Source organism: Asterias rubens, chromosome 5 (genome assembly GCF_902459465.1).
Source record: "Asterias rubens chromosome 5, eAstRub1.3, whole genome shotgun sequence".
Classification (NCBI taxonomy): domain Eukaryota; kingdom Metazoa; phylum Echinodermata; class Asteroidea; order Forcipulatida; family Asteriidae; genus Asterias; species Asterias rubens.
Window position 1 is genome coordinate 1,754,995 of NC_047066.1, and position 16,508 is coordinate 1,771,502.

Consider the following 16,508-nt stretch of genomic DNA (forward strand, 5'->3'; position numbering starts at 1 on the left):
TCCTCTCGCGCAAAGTGCTGGTTGCCCGACTTCTACTCCCCAGTCTTGAGAACAGTAGTCTTGCCGGGCCGGCAGTCTCGCAAGAATAACACAGGAATCACGGGAGAGTTGGAACGCTATCACTGCGACAGACATTTATTGACTTGTCCACAAGTCTATTGCCAGCTTGGCATTTATATTCTCTTGAATGCATTTGCCTAGTTTCCTTGGTGGGAAGATCATCTAAACAAAAAACTCTCTAAATTTGTTTGGATAACTTTGATGAAATTGGGAAAATAAATGCTTGCAATACCAGTCCATTTCAAGGGTTTGTTTTGTTAGTGAAGAAGCATCATTTGAAAGGAATTACTTCATTATAATAAAGTCACAACAAATAAAGAACACAATTCACTTTTTTTCTCTGAAAATACATGTACAAGTTGTGTACACTTTTTTATTGATTAGGCAAATACCATTCACATAGTAATTTTTACAGAATTCGCCCTAATCTTTAGCATAAAATACTTCCAAGCGTGTATCAAAAAAGTGCATAGATCTTTCTAGTTGAATCCACTTTTACTGAAGTGGTCATGAAAACAAGATTATTAGAAGATGGATGCTTTATAGTATTAAACTTACAAGTTTAAATTGAAAATAGGCTTTAACTTTAAGATTATAAAACTTTGTATGAATCAAGGAGACTTGGCTGCAACGACAACGTTAAAAATAAAGAATTATCAACCAAATTACCAGCCAATCAACCATAGCCACTGTAAAAAAACATCAACTTGGACATGGCTAAGCTCTAATAAACTTAATACAGGATACAAGAAAACTGATGGAAATTTTCACAAATCAGGGCGTGAATTTGGGGACAAAAATCCATAAGAGCGTAGGGCTTGTAGCTCGAACGTTTTACTGGACCAGAATTTGTGTTTTACGAGACCAGAATCAAAATGAATTGAACAAGCACCCAGGGAAGATCTATTTCATTTGTGTTTATGTGTATGTGTACTGCAAAACTCTTGAAAGAGAATTGGAAAGATAGTATCGCAGTCACAGTCGACATTTGTCCACTAAGATGGTATTTTATTCAATAAAAAAACACAAGACCATTGGGCTTGTCCCATTGTGAGTTTACTGCCCAATGCTAAAATCAAAGGCCTTGGACCTGGGTACATCAGTGTTAATTTTGAGCCATGCCATTGTTTGTAAGAGGCATCTGATGTGCTGTGTCCTCTCCAAAAACACAAGTTATTCATCAATTTCAAGGCTGGCTTTTACAGAAAGCTCAAGTTATCTGTATGCACAATCTCCAAAAAGCAACCATCATGATGTTTTACTGCATTCAAAGTAAGGGTTAAATCCAGAATTGGTACAGTCTATTTGGCAAGTTTCAACAACAGACCTTATGCATTGTCGTCATCCAGCTGCCATCTCAGAGGTGAACCGATGACGAAACAATCAAAACGCACTTGTACGCACAGTGCACAGGATAGACAAAAGAGCAACTACCTTTTGACCTCTAAGCGAGGGCAGCAGGGTGCTCTACTCAAGCGATGTCATGCGCGTAAGGGTCTAAAGCAGTGTAGCAAAATGTAACCACGGGTCTGGCGTTTAAAGGATTGTTTGATGACATCATATATCCCATCATGCCTCATCTGTGACCATGTCTCTAGCGATTTGAAATGCAGAAAGTAGAGATCCTAGTTGGATTTTCTCACTGGTGCCCGCAGCCAGACGATGCCTATCAATACAGAAAGTGAAGTATTAGTTTAACATTCTCTTTAAAGAGAAGGGTTGGTTCTTAGACTATAATGGCCTGGTTCTTCTCAGAACCAAAAAGGCTCAGAATCAACAAGGCTCATTGCTACAAGGCTTAATAGCAATTTCATATCGGGATCGACAATTGTCAAATAGAGCGTCAACTGAAAAATGCATATACATTTGAAGAAAGAAATCTCAACATCCACAAGTGGAAGTATTTTTTTTTTTTTAAATGAATGTCTCTGGGCTTATTTTCCCCTTCTTTTTTGAAACTACATTTACAAGGAGTTCCAAAATATGCAAAATTCATTTGAGGAAATCCATTTAACAATCTTTTAGTACCTGGGTGTACGGTACTTAACACACATGGTTGTATAAAAATAGTAATCAATAAGCCATCCTGTAAAATCATAACAGTATCCTTACTCTGTGTCTGCCATTTTCTCAAGAAGATGTACTCGTACTTTCATCGGGAAATCAACTATGGAAAAAAAAAGAGGAAAAAACAAGCTTTACAGTCAAGTTCACATCAGCTTTTGGGATGGACTCTGCTAGGTTCCAAACCATTACTAATTTTAAGAGCAGTGATTCATTGCTGTCTAAAAAGGTCTCAAATTTGGATCCAAGTTTGAGGCGGCATATGGAAGATGGCATTTCCGTCTTTTAGTAACCCCTGGAGTTATTATTATATATTAAGTGAACTTAATCACTGCAGCTCGCCTGCCTGAGGAAACCTCTACACAAGGGTGCTTGCTATGTGATTCAGAAATACTGAGGTTTATCCCTATTCTTCCATAAAAAGCATTCCGGGTTCTTTTACTTTCACTACCGATCCAAGAATGGAACCTACGGCTTAATGTCATGACCGAGATTCGAACCCATACTCTGCCGATCAGAAACACCAGAGTTCAAGTCCAATGCGCTTAACCCCTTGGGCTCGACACGCCTACAGGAAGCTTCTTGGAACAGTATCCACAGTGCTCCACCAGGGATAGAGTTACATGAATGCCACAGCCTCTGTTGCCCTGTTCTTGGCCTTGGTGCCCCTTCAAAACTTCACAATAGACTTTTAAGATTTTCGAATGGAAGTGCCCCATCGCAGAATGAAAAGGGCCTTGCCCTCTCAAAGATGAAACTTCAGGCCTGTCCCCCCCCCCCAACAAGAATGAAATTACAGTCTTGCAAAGTTAGTTTTCAGACCCCTGTAGAGTATCAAGTGTCTAACTACTGTGCTAATTTCTTTTATATAACTGACATACAGATCCTTGTCATTTGATTGGTGGAACTTACTTTACGTGACATTCACTATTACTCCCATCCGTACCAACAATCAAAAAGACCTATTCGCCCATGGGGAATAGCATTTCCCATTCAACAGTTAGGATCATCCTTGTTCCCAATGTTTTTGAGCAGTACAGCGCCGCAGCGCCACTGCTAAAACAAAAGAAGCACCTGTGCAAAAGGTTGTGATCCAATTTGTGCATTGTTGCCGCTACCCGACGCTATATGATTTTTGGTTGTCAGTAATTTGTGTGATTTTTCATAATGTTATACTTTTAAAATACATCAAATGACAAGGATCTATATGTCAGTTATATAAAACAAATATTGAGTGGCTTTAGTTCGTGGAATGGAAGGAATATTATCGCTCTGTAAAATTTGGACTGTCCATTTCACTCGGCTTCGCCTCGTGAAATGAAAGAGTCCAAATTTTACCTTGGGATAACATTCCTTCCATTCCACTCTGAGCCAATGAATATTTGTATACTACTCACTTCTGTGTACATAAATGTGGACCTCAGTCAGTATATCTTGAAGTGCCAAACCTTTCAATGTCTTCAGTTTCATGATGTCTGTTCATCATAACATGTAAGGAAGAATCAAATCATGCAGGAAAAACAGGTCATGGGTAGATTTCTTAAAGCACTTAAGAGTCACCTTAAGATGAGTTGCCAGTTTTGCCATAGTGATTTGTATTGTGACATAACACTTTGCTTAGCAATTAAGAGTGATGTTTAAAAAAAATATGTTAATAAATACAGGCAAATTTGATTAAAAACTAGGGTCGGTCTGTATAAAGGCTCCGATGGGCTGTTTAGGCTATTTAACAATAATCTGTGTACAGTTCAAATCACATAATCAGAAGATTGAAATCTAGGACATTCCTGTCTAAAAACTCTCAGATCCAGCAAAAAGGCTAGGCAAGTTAGAAAATATCTACTCTCTGTAGAAAGTCATAGCGAAGAACCCAAGCTCCCAATGTGATTGATTAATTTATTAATTGATTGATTGAGGATACTGTTATATGCAGTTGTGTAGTCTTTGTTCAACATCCAGTCTACGATGCTCTCAATGTCCGACCTCAGCGGGTGCCCTGTACACTGGTAAACGTTCTCTTCATTGACAATATCATATGCCATGGATGTACTCTGTTGTGAAATGTAAAAAGAAAGACTTGATAATCTTTAAATGTTATTAAGTGTAAGTGCATTATCCCTTGAAGTTTTCATTAGCATCAACTCATACAAGTGTTTTACGGGGATCTTTTCTCAATCTGACAAAATCCAACACCATTTGAACTCAACACCCAAGACTCTAATTGAGGTGGTATGACAGATCCCATGTGAAGCGTAATCAGTTTACTTGTGCAGTCCTTAGTCCAACACCATACAGTAACTCAGCACTCAAACTACTGGACTCTGATTATGGTGGTATGCCTGATCCCATGTAAAGCATAATCAGTTTACTAGTGCACTGTCCTCAGTCCAACACCATTCAGTAACTCAGCACTCAAACTACTGGACTCTGATTATGGTGGTATGCCTGATCCCATGTAAAGCATGATCAGTTTACTAGTGCAGTCCTCAGTCCAACACCATACAGTAACTCAACACCCAAACTGTTGGACTCTGATTATGGTGGTATGCCTGATCCCATGTAAAGCATGATCAGTTTACTAGTGCAGTCCTCAGTCCAACACCATTCAGTAACTCAACACCCAAACTGTTGGACTCTGATTATGGTGGTATGCCTGATCCCATGTAAAGCATGATCAGTTTACTTGTGCAGTCCCCAGTCCAACACCATTCAGTAACTCAACAGCCAAACTGTTGGATTCTGATTATGGTGGTATGCCTGATCCCATGTAAAGCATGATCAGTTTACTAGTGCAGTCCTCAGTCCAACACCATTCAGTAACTCAACACCCAAACTGTTGGACTCTGATTATGGTGGTATGCCTGATCCCATGTAAAGCATAATCAGTTTACTAGTGCACTGTCCTCAGTCCAACACCATTCAGTAACTCAGCACTCAAACTACTGGACTCTGATTATGGTGGTATGCCTGATCCCATGTGAAGCATAATCAGTTTACTAGTGCAGTCCCCAGTCTAACACCATTCAGTAACTCAACACCCAAACTGTTGGACTCTGATTATGGTGGTATGCCTGATCCCATGTAAAGCATAATCAGTTTACTAGTGCACTGTCCTCAGTCCAACAACATTCAGTAACTCAACACCCAAACTGTTGGACTCTGATTATGGTGGTATGCCTGATCCCATGTAAAGCATTCAGTTTACTAGTGCAGTCCTCAGTCCATCAACATTCTGTAACACCCAAACTGTTGGACTCTGATTGGTGGCATACCTGATCCCATGAGTAATTTACTAGGATCCTTCCCGACTCTAACAAATTCCAACACCATAACTCAACAAGTATTGTAGAATCAATGTTACCTGTAGTATGTTGATTGAGCGACGCATATCTCCTTTGGACAATGTAACGAGTGCATTCAGTCCATCCTCAGTCACATTCACTCTTTAAAAAAATAATGAAAATAAATAATCTTTTCACAGCTTTTCAGATTAAAATTTAAACTTTGGTTGTTTGGTAGAAGGGAGTGCTTCTCAAACTCTCTAGCCTTAGCTGGTTTTGATATTCGAAGGGGCAGTCTAAGCTGGTCTTAAACCCTGCAGGGGGCAGCCTTAGTTGGTGAATCAAAGCGTAGTCTGATGGGTGAATAGAATGTCCAGATGGATTATAAAAGTCAGCTGTCAAACTGATTCCAAAAAATTTAAAGCACTATAAAGTTGTTCCAGGAGAAAACAAAATCACTTGAGAAAGCCTGTTTACACAGAATCGGCAGATATACATTACACCCGACCTGAAGTCAGAAGTAGGATTTAAAACTTTGCAGAGTGAAAATACAATAGGTTTTGCTAAGTTCTGCAAATAACGCTTTGTGTAACAACTTGCCGTTGAAACCTCAACGCTTTCGCCTGAATACGATCAGAGCATACTGATCAACAGGTTGGGATAATTCACCATTGGCTCAGAACCACCACAACTGATAAAAGAGACTAATAAGTATGTATGTAGTATTTCCAAAAACCTCACTGGATAATTTTCTATTGTAAACATCTGACATTTCTTACCTCTCTTCATTGATAACATGTTGCACCCTGGGCACCATTTGCTTCATGTCCAGAGGTCCAAAGCGAAACCTTGTACACCGAGACTGAAGTGCAGGGATGATCTTGGACAGATAGTTGCAAATTAAGCAAAACCGAGTATTCTCTGTGAACTTCTCAATCACTATGATGGGAAAGACATGAAAAAAAAAATTATTTTAAGATCAAAGACAAACATATGGTGTTGGACTGGATCTGTAAACAAAGCATTCAAGTTTTGTGCTTTGTGAAAGGTCGTTAAGCAGACAATACAGCTTGAGTGGGACACCAGTCACAACAATGTAAACTTAATGTAATTTGGGCTGGTAATCTGTTTCTGTTAAGCAAATGTTTTCTGTGCTTAGCAAGTTTTCGTGCTTACAGGCTTTATGAAATGAGCCCAGGACTGCGGTTGTGTTGAGGAATCAAACAAAACTTTGGTTGTAAAGTTTCAGATATATTCAAACATTTCTTTCTTAAATGATTGTACTGCCTTCCAGGTTTTGGTTACTGTTTGGTTTAAGTTTAAGTTTACTCAATGTTGTAATTTGTTTGCTTAGAACTGCTTCTGGCTGGTCCTGGTTTTGGGGATGGTTAATTTTTAGACTTTTTAGTGTGTTTTTATAATTGTATTGCTGTTTTTGAATTTCTTAGGTTTGTTGATTAATTACCTAGATTAGTGTTTTTTGGCCTTTGCTTTTTAAATTGTTTCTCTGTGAAGCGCCTTGAGCGTCTTTTAGGCGGACTTTGGCGCTATATAAGTTTTTGTTATTATTATTTTATTATTCTTATTCTCAGTGAGAATAAGAAAGATTTTTTGTACCTCTCCTGAGTGCATTCTGAGCATCATTTGTCATAGCATCTGCCTCGTCAAGAATAACTAACTTGAATCCAGACTTGAAGATTGTTCTTGTGCTGGCAAAGCTGAGGATAGGACCTCTAACGATACCGATACCTCGATCATCTGAAGCATTCAACTGGAAATATGAAAACGTAACATTATTTTCCTCAAATCACAAGATGGTGTAGTTCCATTCGCACTACAAAGAAATTACAAGAAGCCAATTTGAGATAATGGTGGACACATTAAAGTTGCACTATTTGGTTTGGGTCTATACGATAAATAAAATAAATAAAATATCAGCCGTATACACCAAATCAAATTGCACTCCTATAGTGTCCGCTATATCTCAAAAGGCTAATGAAACAAGTGAGTAATCACTACACTCACTAGCACTAGACTTGTTCACAAGTCCACTTATGCTATGAGCACAACTTTGTTTTATTCATTGAAGCCAAGTTCATAGTTCCTGCAAATGGGAATGCGACACGAATGATGATGTCACATATTCGCAACGAATAATTCGAAGCAGTGGAGTTGTGCTCCACTCTTTTGCACATACATGTATCACTGCGAAAACAGAGTTGCAGTTGAGTTGTGCTCCACTCTTTTGCACATACATGTATCACTGCGAAAACAGAGTTGCAGTTGAGTTGTGCTCCACTCTTTTGCACATACATGTATCACTGCGAAAACAGAGTTGCAGTTGAGTTGTGCTCCACTCTTTTGCACATACATGTATCACTGCGAAAACAGAGTTGCAGTTGAGTTGTGCTCCACTCTTTTGCACATACATGTATCACTGCGAAAACAGAGTTGCAGTTGAGTTGTGCTCCACTCTTTTGCACATACATGTATCACTGCGAAAACAGAGTTGCAGTTGAGTTGTGCTCCACTCTTTTGCACATACATGTATCACTGCGAAAACAGAGTTGCAGTTGAGTTGTGCTCCACTCTTTTGCACATACATGTATCACTGCGAAAACAGAGTTGCAGTTGAGTTGTGCTCCACTCTTTTGCACATACATGTATCACTGCGAAAACAGAGTTGCAGTTGAGTTGTGCTCCACTCTTTTGCACATACATGTATCACTGCGAAAACAGAGTTTGCAGTTGAGTTGTGCTCCACTCTTTTGCACATACATGTATCACTGCGAAAACAGAGTTGCAGTTGAGTTGTGCTCCACTCTTTTGCACATACATGTATCACTGCGAAAACAGAGTTGCAGTTGAGTTGTGCTCCACTCTTTTGCACATACATGTATCACTGCGAAAACAGAGTTGCAGTTGAGTTGTGCTCCACTCTTTTGCACATACATGTATCACTGCGAAAACAGAGTTGCAGTTGAGTTGTGCTCCACTCTTTTGCACATACATGTATCACTGCGAAAACAGAGTTGCAGTTGAGTTGTGCTCCACTCTTTTGCACATACATGTATCACTGCGAAAACAGAGTTGCAGTTGAGTTGTGCTCCACTCTTTTGCACATACATGTATCACTGCGAAAACAGAGTTGAATCACATTCGCACTCGCAGGAAGTATGAACCAGGCTTAACTTGGTCTATAGTATTTGTTTGGGTGTTGTTGTTAAATAAAAATAAAAAATGTGGGGGAGGGGGGGGGGGATATAACATGACTGGAAAGAGTTAATGGTTTCCCTTGTATGGCATAACAAAACCAAATTGCCAAACAAGTTGTATCAGTTGAGACGATGAAAATTGCTGGCAAAATCATTCCCTGTAGTTGAGCTGAAAGCAAGAGATTTTTTCAACCGATATGAATAGAGCATAATTCCAACAGAAACCAGAAAGCTAGGTGCCTGATTCTACCTCTAAGACCATGGAGTTAAATTCCTTGGGTGTGTAGAGCTGTTTCGCACATGCAAGAATAGTTGAGGTCTTTCCGGTACCAGGAGGTCCATAGAAGAGGAGATGAGGAAGTCGATCTTCATTCATAAACTTCTGAACTGTTGAGGTAGGAAAACAAAAACAGGAATTTCCGTAAGTCCTATATTTAAGAAAATAGAATTAATTGTTGCAAACTGCTTATAAAAGGACCTATGGTATTGACCCAATTCACCTGATGTCATCATCAAAATGACATATACTGGTGGGCAATGTCATTGTACATTATTCAGTGAAGTGCGAATTTTAGGCAACGCGGCATTTACAGGGAAACATATTGCCCACCAACATGGTGAGCAGGGACAGTTGCAGCGTGTGACGTGCGTGCAAGGGGTCAATAAATGCAAAAAAATTGTTAATGGCCTGATGTTTTGAAGTCTTTGAGAAACTCTCTTCTAGGGTCAAAACGATTGCTGTCCTACTTTAAAATAAACATGATTTAAAACTATCTTGTCTTCTCTCTGATCCTTGCTTTCAACTCCAGGGTTTGTCCTCAGCATTTTCAGTGACTAGCCAGAAGGACCAGTAAGCTTTTCATTTCATTGGTGTGTCAGATTTTGCACTTGTCCATAATTCATGGGATGCTTTCTAACACTGAACTATCCAGCCGAACCACTTGGCGAGAAATTAAACTGCTCCTGAGATTTTGTTGCTGGCAATTGGCCAGCAGACTACTGTAGTGTTAAGGTAGAACGCTCCGTAGCAACTTTCCCTACAGAGATCTTCTGTTTTACTCAGAGTCAGTCTGTTCTCCCGGTCTCTTTGAGAGAAACTCTGCACGGGTCCATGTGAGGCCATTAATAAAGCAGGATTTATTTTTAATGCTTAAATGATTTCATAAATAACTCACTTGTTGAGATAATTTCTTGATGTGAGATGAGGTCTTCCAACTTATTTGGCCTGTACTTCTCCACCCTGTGTGGCACGGAACACAAATTAAATATTGAAAAATTGTTTTTCCAACTTCAGTCATAAAACTTATAAGATTGTCATTGTCAATAATTGTGCATGTACACCTGTCCTCAAAAATGTGTACGAACATATGGAGTGGGGGGTATTCCTATATCAATTTGTAGTGTTTTCCATTTTGTCCAACTTCTGTGTAAGTAAAGTGTAAGTTACCGACGTTGGACAAAATGGAAACCACTGCTCCATGTTGGTACACATTTGACGAAAAGTTGAACTGTCGGTCGGTCAAGGCGTCTTGTTTGATGTAAGCTTGTACGTATACTACATGAAGTGTGTTGTTAAAAAAATTATCATTACACACTTCTAATCTTATAGAATATCGTAGATAAAAAACACTCCACTCACTAGCCACTCGCAGCCCCGGTGTGTCTAGCAATGCGAACATCTTCAATCATTTGATTTGATTTGAACGCTGCTAAAAAAAAGCAATAAAGAAGCAATTGATTTTCCTCCGCCAACCCTACATCATTCAAACCCCTTGCCTTAGTTAGTTAGGACATTTCCTACACTGTAAAGCAAATAAAAAGTGCCAAACACTTAAATTTTGTGGTCAGATATATTATTAAAATGCACACAAGAGGGCGGAGTTCAGCTGCACTGCTTGGCACACTGCAGCTGGCTCCACAGCATTATTATTACACTAGGCGGTTTTTATTGACAAAATCACTGGCAAATGCACAACATTTTATTCTTAAAAAACACTTAGAGCCCCTCAATTTTAATAGAAAATCACACAACCACTGCGTTAGAGAAAGGGTGTGGTTAGCATTGATGTAAGCAAAATCAAAATTGTACGAAAAGTGTCCTTACCAAGGGAGATTTGCCGGAGTTTTAGCTCCCGTTATGGCCATGTTGACTTTTTTGTTTGGCGCGAATGAGTTCACAAGGTGCCGACTTATGACGTCAGCACTTCACGTGATTGATAGGTAGGTACGTGCACTTTATGTCGTGTGTGTACGAAGTACCTGTGTGTGTGTGTGTGGGGCCAACTACTAATGATATGGGGAGGCTTCTGTTAGATTTATTAAATTTTCTTTATTCAAATTCCATAAATCTGATGATAAAATAATAATTATTATCCGATAGTTTTAATAGCTATATAGGTAATACTTAATAACTGTAGATGGTATAAATTACGTCATTTTGAAAATGTAAGATTAAATTAAACTACATTTGTCCCCTCAACGTGAGTCATTGGGTTTTGCATTACCTATATGAAAAATGGTTTGAACTAGATCCCATAAAAAAAATATGTCTGCTTGATGTTGTCAGAGTGCGACACCCAGAAATGTCCCGTCATTTTCATAGATTTTTCCCAGATCTGAAGGTGGATCATTGAGTTAGATTTCTTCCCCAGATCGGTTGAGTAACGGTCATGGCGGATGAACACTTGGCAGTGTCCACGGCTTTGGAGAACTTGCGGGCAATCCAGTCCGTAATCGACGGCCGAATTTCCAGTTTGGATGGATTGCGGAAGCTGGGATCCAGCGACTACACGCAACATGAAATTAAAACTGTTGAGGTACGTAAGAACACCCGTGTTTTTTTAAGTAGTTGTGGTTTGTGTGTGTGCATGCTATGCCTATCGTGTTCATATTGTATTGTAAACTAGGTTAAATTTGTGTTCAGGGTTACTGGCGATTTCATTTTCAATTGTGCAACACTGTAACTATTACAATAACTTTATTTTATGCATTTTTTTTTTTTTGCAAACCAAGTCCTTTTATATTATTTAATTCCAATTTCAATAACCTCTGACAGTCTAGTTGCGATAAGGTAACCCTTATGCCGACGGCGTAGCCGGAGGGTTACGAGTCCGTCACTCCCATTCGATGCAGGGCGAAATATTTTAGTCAACTGATTTGCTCATTTTTTACGACTTTAAAAAATAGTGACACAAATTCTATGAACACGAACTTATGACACAAATTCTATGAACACGAACTTAATCCTCAAGTGTCAATGTCTAATGAATAAAATTCAAAAACACAATTGAGAAAATATTTTGAAAAAAAGGACAAAAACTTAGCAGATTCCGGGAGCGAAACAGTCACAAATTTCCCAGGTTCTATTTTTGAACCTGTCGCTGTTTACCATGCGTTGACCCCAAGCGCTGAACCCAACCGCAGGTACCAGCCAATTGAATTGACTACCTCCCGACCGAGCCGCAGCCGAGTTTGACTAAACCATTCTGTAAAAAGGGGTGTTACAAGGGGTGTTGCAGTGCGACAGTGCTTTAAGTGAGTGAACAGCGGGCATTGAAACGGACAGCGCACACGCACTGTCGCGCTGCCTTATAACACCCGTTTTACAGAATGGTTTAGTCCAACAGCAATGAACATCGGGAAGTCACAAAATGGTGAAGCGACAGGTTCAAAATAGAACCTGGGAAATTTGTGACTGTTTCGCTGGTAAGTTTTTGTACTTTATTTCAAAATACTTAAGGTCGTGTTCATATAATTTATGTCATGATTGTACAATGTATGATACTTCTTCTGTTTTCTGTCTACGACGTTTGATCATCATGAGGTTCAGTCTGCTATCGTATCATAGAGGAGTTGATGCAGAACGAACCTCATGCCATAGTTTCCATTCTGGGAGTATTATATTTCTACCTCCATGGTATAATCTAGGAGTAGTTCAAAGTAGGGTATCATTTTATCACTGTACTAAGTGACAGCATGGTGACAGGGTGACATGTGTACATGGGTTTTGAAATAATAATAATAATAATAATAATAATAATAATAATAATAATAATGAAAACTTAAAGCGCACAAATCCAACAAAGTGCTCATGGCGCTAAATACAAACAAAAACATACATAAATGTACATATTAGAACCAGTGGTGGTATACTCTACACACTAAACAGTGCTAAACTATCTAATTGTATGTGTATGTTTTTATCAGGAAACGCCAACGTGATGATCAATCGTTATTCATTCACATACACAGAATACAATAATTTCCTTTAATTATAAATAAAAATAAGTTTAAATTCAGTTCAATATTGGATTGAATGTAAATGTATGATTTTTATAACCATACCAATTTATGCGTTATTCATGCCTGTTCAAGCTTAAAATCATGTCCATCTAAAAAGTACCACTTCAATATCTCTGTGTTCATGTAGCAACTAACTTGTTCATGGAGACGATAGCAGAACAAACCTCATTAGAGTAGCAACTAATATCGCACTTTGCAATTTTTGTACCAGATGCCACCCGTGCACCAGAGAAACTTATTAATCAAGTCTTTCACAGGCATATCATTTGTTTTAAGATGAACTTGCAGCCTTTAAAGGAAACGTAGACCAAACCTACCAGATTCAACCATCATAGTTGAATATTCTGCCATTTTATTATCTACATAATCCATTATTTGGGTAAAACCGGCTGAAACCGGACACCTCCTAACTTTATCAAAGACAATAATGATCTGACAGCTCTTGACTAAAAAGTAGTAGTAAATGAATATAATGTAGGTTTTGGTTTTTTAAATGTTATTTTAAAAACTTGATTGAATTCAAGATTGACAATAATATGCATCAAGGTCACTGTACGGGGTTAGTGGGTGACTAAGAGTGACTAATCTTGTTAGAGGAGTTACATCAAAGGCAACAATGTCCACAGAATATTTTAATAACATTATGATATCTTTCTTGCATACGGTGTAGAATTATCAGTATGGCATGTTTGTTTGTACTGCAACTCTTTAGTGTTTCACTGTAGTATTATTGCCTGATTTCGGCATTTATTAGATTTTTATTATTTAGAGCTAACATTTTAGATCAAAAAGAATTTTTATTTAAATTTTTTATAAAAATTATTTAATACGCTACGCTAGAATTTCATGCTTGTTGGTTACTCAATATCAATTAGTTCTTCACTCAAAAAATGTCCTAGAAATGAAACACATTGTCTGCTTGAAATAAAACCTGTAGATTCATTCTAGATCTACATGTTGTTTTTACATTAATATTAACCTTTCACTATTTGAGAATTTCACTAATTAGGCAAGGATTTAAATTTAAACTTTAATCATTTCAACAATACATTTCCATGCTCAGAAAACAATTGTTACTAGAGACAGATGTCTTCTCTTTTGTCTGTTTTTTTTGTTGATTGTTCTTGTCTTATACAATATAAATTATTATAACCTGCATGCACAGTCCAAAAGAACCGAAAGCTGGTATGCATGATGTACTTGGGTGCTTTCATATGCAATGGATACAGGACCATGTTGCAATATCTCAAAGTACATTGTGTGCACTCTCAAGTGACCTTGTCTATTGTGTGTGTGTGTGTGTGAGCCATAGGTTTGCGTGACTGTCCCCCAGCTCTCCTAGTGTTAAGATGCGTATTGATTAACCAACTCTGGCCATTTGTGATTCTTAGAAAACACAAGGACAAGGTGAACATGTTTGATCAAATACACGATTCTTTTTATAAACTTGATCATGATTTGATCGGTCTTAAAGTGGTGACATTTTGCTTGGAAACGAAATGCTGTAGAGACATTTGTGGCTAGTCTAATTGCTCCCAGGTTTCAAGGAAATGGGAGTGTGTGAGTCACTGTCTGTTTGAGGCATACAGGGCATTGACTCAATAGAAGGAGGGCATGAACAGTTTAAACAGTGAATGTCAGGAGTGAATGTAGCCTCTTAAGATGTACCAAGCAATTCTCCTAACTCACCACAGATTTATCGTTCACCAGAATTTGACATAATTAGGGTATTTGAGTCCTTGTTCTCCGAATGTAGTATATAGCCTTGATTTATAGTTCATCTTGAAAAGTTTGTTCAACCCCAGATGAATTTCCACAAATTCATGAGTAAAGTACTAGGTTTCTTTTTGTCTTAGACTGTCGCTGTACATCTCAGGGTTCATGACATTTTAAACTGATCTGTAGCACCTTTGTATTTGATTCTTTCATCGTCAATTCTTTTATGTGTGCATTTCAATTCAAATTTGTTTATCTCTTGATTCACAAACAAAACTACCACTTAAAATTGTGTCTAGTTTGATTTTGCTAATATTGCTAAGATAGCATTTATTTAATTTAGTAGGCCTATAGATAATTTAATATTTTATAGTTTATGGAAATGTTATGCAGTGTTATGCATACAAAATTGCTATAAATGTTATGTCTCTTTAGTCTTAACGTGTTTTTGTGTCAGAATTTTATCATAAAATGTCAGAATTTTGTTTATAAATTTGTGACATTAATAAACAAATCTCCTAGGCTATTATTTTGAATAGGAATTATTACATCTGAAAATGCTGAACTATTAATTTTCTACATATTTCAAATAATTGATCCTAAAAGGGGGATGCTTCATATTTGAAAGGACAAGGGCACCAAGGCGATTTCTCCTTGGTAAAGGGCCCCCTATGAGGAAATGGTAAATTTCTACTGTCCAAAGCATTCAAGGGCACCAAGGCAATGACCAAGGGGCATCGAGCCAATCGCATTTGTTGCCTCCAAGAAGTATCAGGCCTGCAATCCATTTTCAACATGACCACAAAAGAATGTATTTTTAAGTAGTACGTAAAGATGGTTTGAATCTGAGTCATGGACTGCATTGGGTACAATTCTTATATGTAAGGATTGATATTTAAAACAGTATTGAGTCAGTTACTTGTTGGTGATTCATATAGATGTGACACCATTATTATCCAACAGCAGGTCTGTAGATTTCCATGTGGGTGGGGTAGTAAATTCCAGCCGTTCAAAATGAATTTCTGTTTCTCGTTTGCTGTTAAAATTGAAACCAAATTGACAGAAATATCATTATTCATCCAAGTCCAAGCAAAAGCATCTTGTACAGTAGATAAATTCTTCAGATTGCGCAACTGAGTATCTTATGTAGGCCTAATCTGAACTTTGCAAAGAATTTATGCACCATTTCGGTTTGAATGCATCATTCGCTTTCTATACAAAAAGGGTTGCTCCAGCATCATTTGAGAGAAGACCTAGATTTAGTTAATCGTCGTTAATTTTGGTAAAACTTTAATTATTCTGAAATTACTCGAGTCCATGGCTAGTATAACAGGACAAATTATGGAATTGCTACATGTCATTTGGTGTTGGATATGGGGCTTAGTGTAAACCCCCCCCCCCACCACCCAATTGTGTCTTTCTTCATTGTGTGCTTGGAATCGCTGGAATTCTTCAGAGGATTTTAAGGGGGCACTTTTGTACAAGAGGACAATAGTGTGTGGGAACATTTGCTTGGGAAGGGGGATATCCTGTGTTCCAAAATCCGGCATGGTACATGAATACTTACGATGATAATCATAACGTGTACATTTTACATGATTTTACCTTGCCGGATATGAGGCTGAGAGTAAAGGCCTACTGCTTGCATGCAGTTGATACCCTGTGTACATAATTGTGCATTGCACCAAATTCTCATGACCTGGCTGGAAGTACATGTATAGCCCTATAAAGCTACATATTTGAGCATAAAAGTTAGTGATACAATGTTAATAACTGTAATCTACAATTGATCTACATAACTCGGCCAACGCATTGTTATGTCTCTCATTGTTTGAGTTTAATGGTTTTGGTATTTACTACTCTGAGGTAT

The 16,508-nt window shown here is 38.1% G+C and overlaps 2 protein-coding genes across 3 annotated transcripts in view; one reads left to right on the top strand and one right to left on the bottom strand.

Moving 5' to 3' along the window:
- Nucleotides 1–403: 403 nt before the first annotated feature.
- LOC117290274 (replication factor C subunit 5-like) lies at nucleotides 404–10,792 on the bottom strand. Its single transcript, XM_033771580.1, has 10 exons — nucleotides 10,725–10,792; nucleotides 9,796–9,860; nucleotides 8,871–9,007; nucleotides 7,023–7,176; nucleotides 6,185–6,344; nucleotides 5,486–5,567; nucleotides 4,046–4,175; nucleotides 3,522–3,599; nucleotides 2,173–2,227; nucleotides 404–1,726 (listed from the first exon to the last, which is right to left on the bottom strand). The coding sequence occupies exons 1-10, from the start codon at nucleotides 10,763–10,765 to the stop codon at nucleotides 1,630–1,632; spliced, it is 999 nt and encodes a 332-aa protein (XP_033627471.1). The 5' UTR covers nucleotides 10,766–10,792; the 3' UTR covers nucleotides 404–1,629.
- A 391-nt stretch (nucleotides 10,793–11,183) lies between these two features.
- The window catches only part of LOC117290273 (kinase suppressor of Ras 2-like), a 43,966-nt gene continuing 38,641 nt past the window's right edge, over nucleotides 11,184–16,508 (top strand). For both annotated transcript variants that reach the window (XM_033771577.1, XM_033771578.1), the window contains exon 1: nucleotides 11,184–11,436. In XM_033771577.1, coding sequence (XP_033627468.1) covers nucleotides 11,290–11,436 — 147 coding nt within the window. In that variant the 5' untranslated portion in view covers nucleotides 11,184–11,289. The remainder of the gene's footprint in view (nucleotides 11,437–16,508) is intronic.

Excerpts from the sequence above, each read along its gene's own strand:
- LOC117290274 (XM_033771580.1), bottom strand. The coding sequence starts at position 10,765 with ATGGCCATAACGGGAGCTAAAACTCCGGCAAATCTCCCTTG. Across the intron at positions 9,861-10,724 it reads ACTCCGGCAAATCTCCCTTG|GGTGGAGAAGTACAGGCCAA; the intron begins GTAAGGACACTT and ends CGTGCCACACAG. Across the intron at positions 4,176-5,485 it reads GCTCAATCAACATACTACAG|AGTACATCCATGGCATATGA; the intron begins GTAACATTGATT and ends ATTTCACAACAG.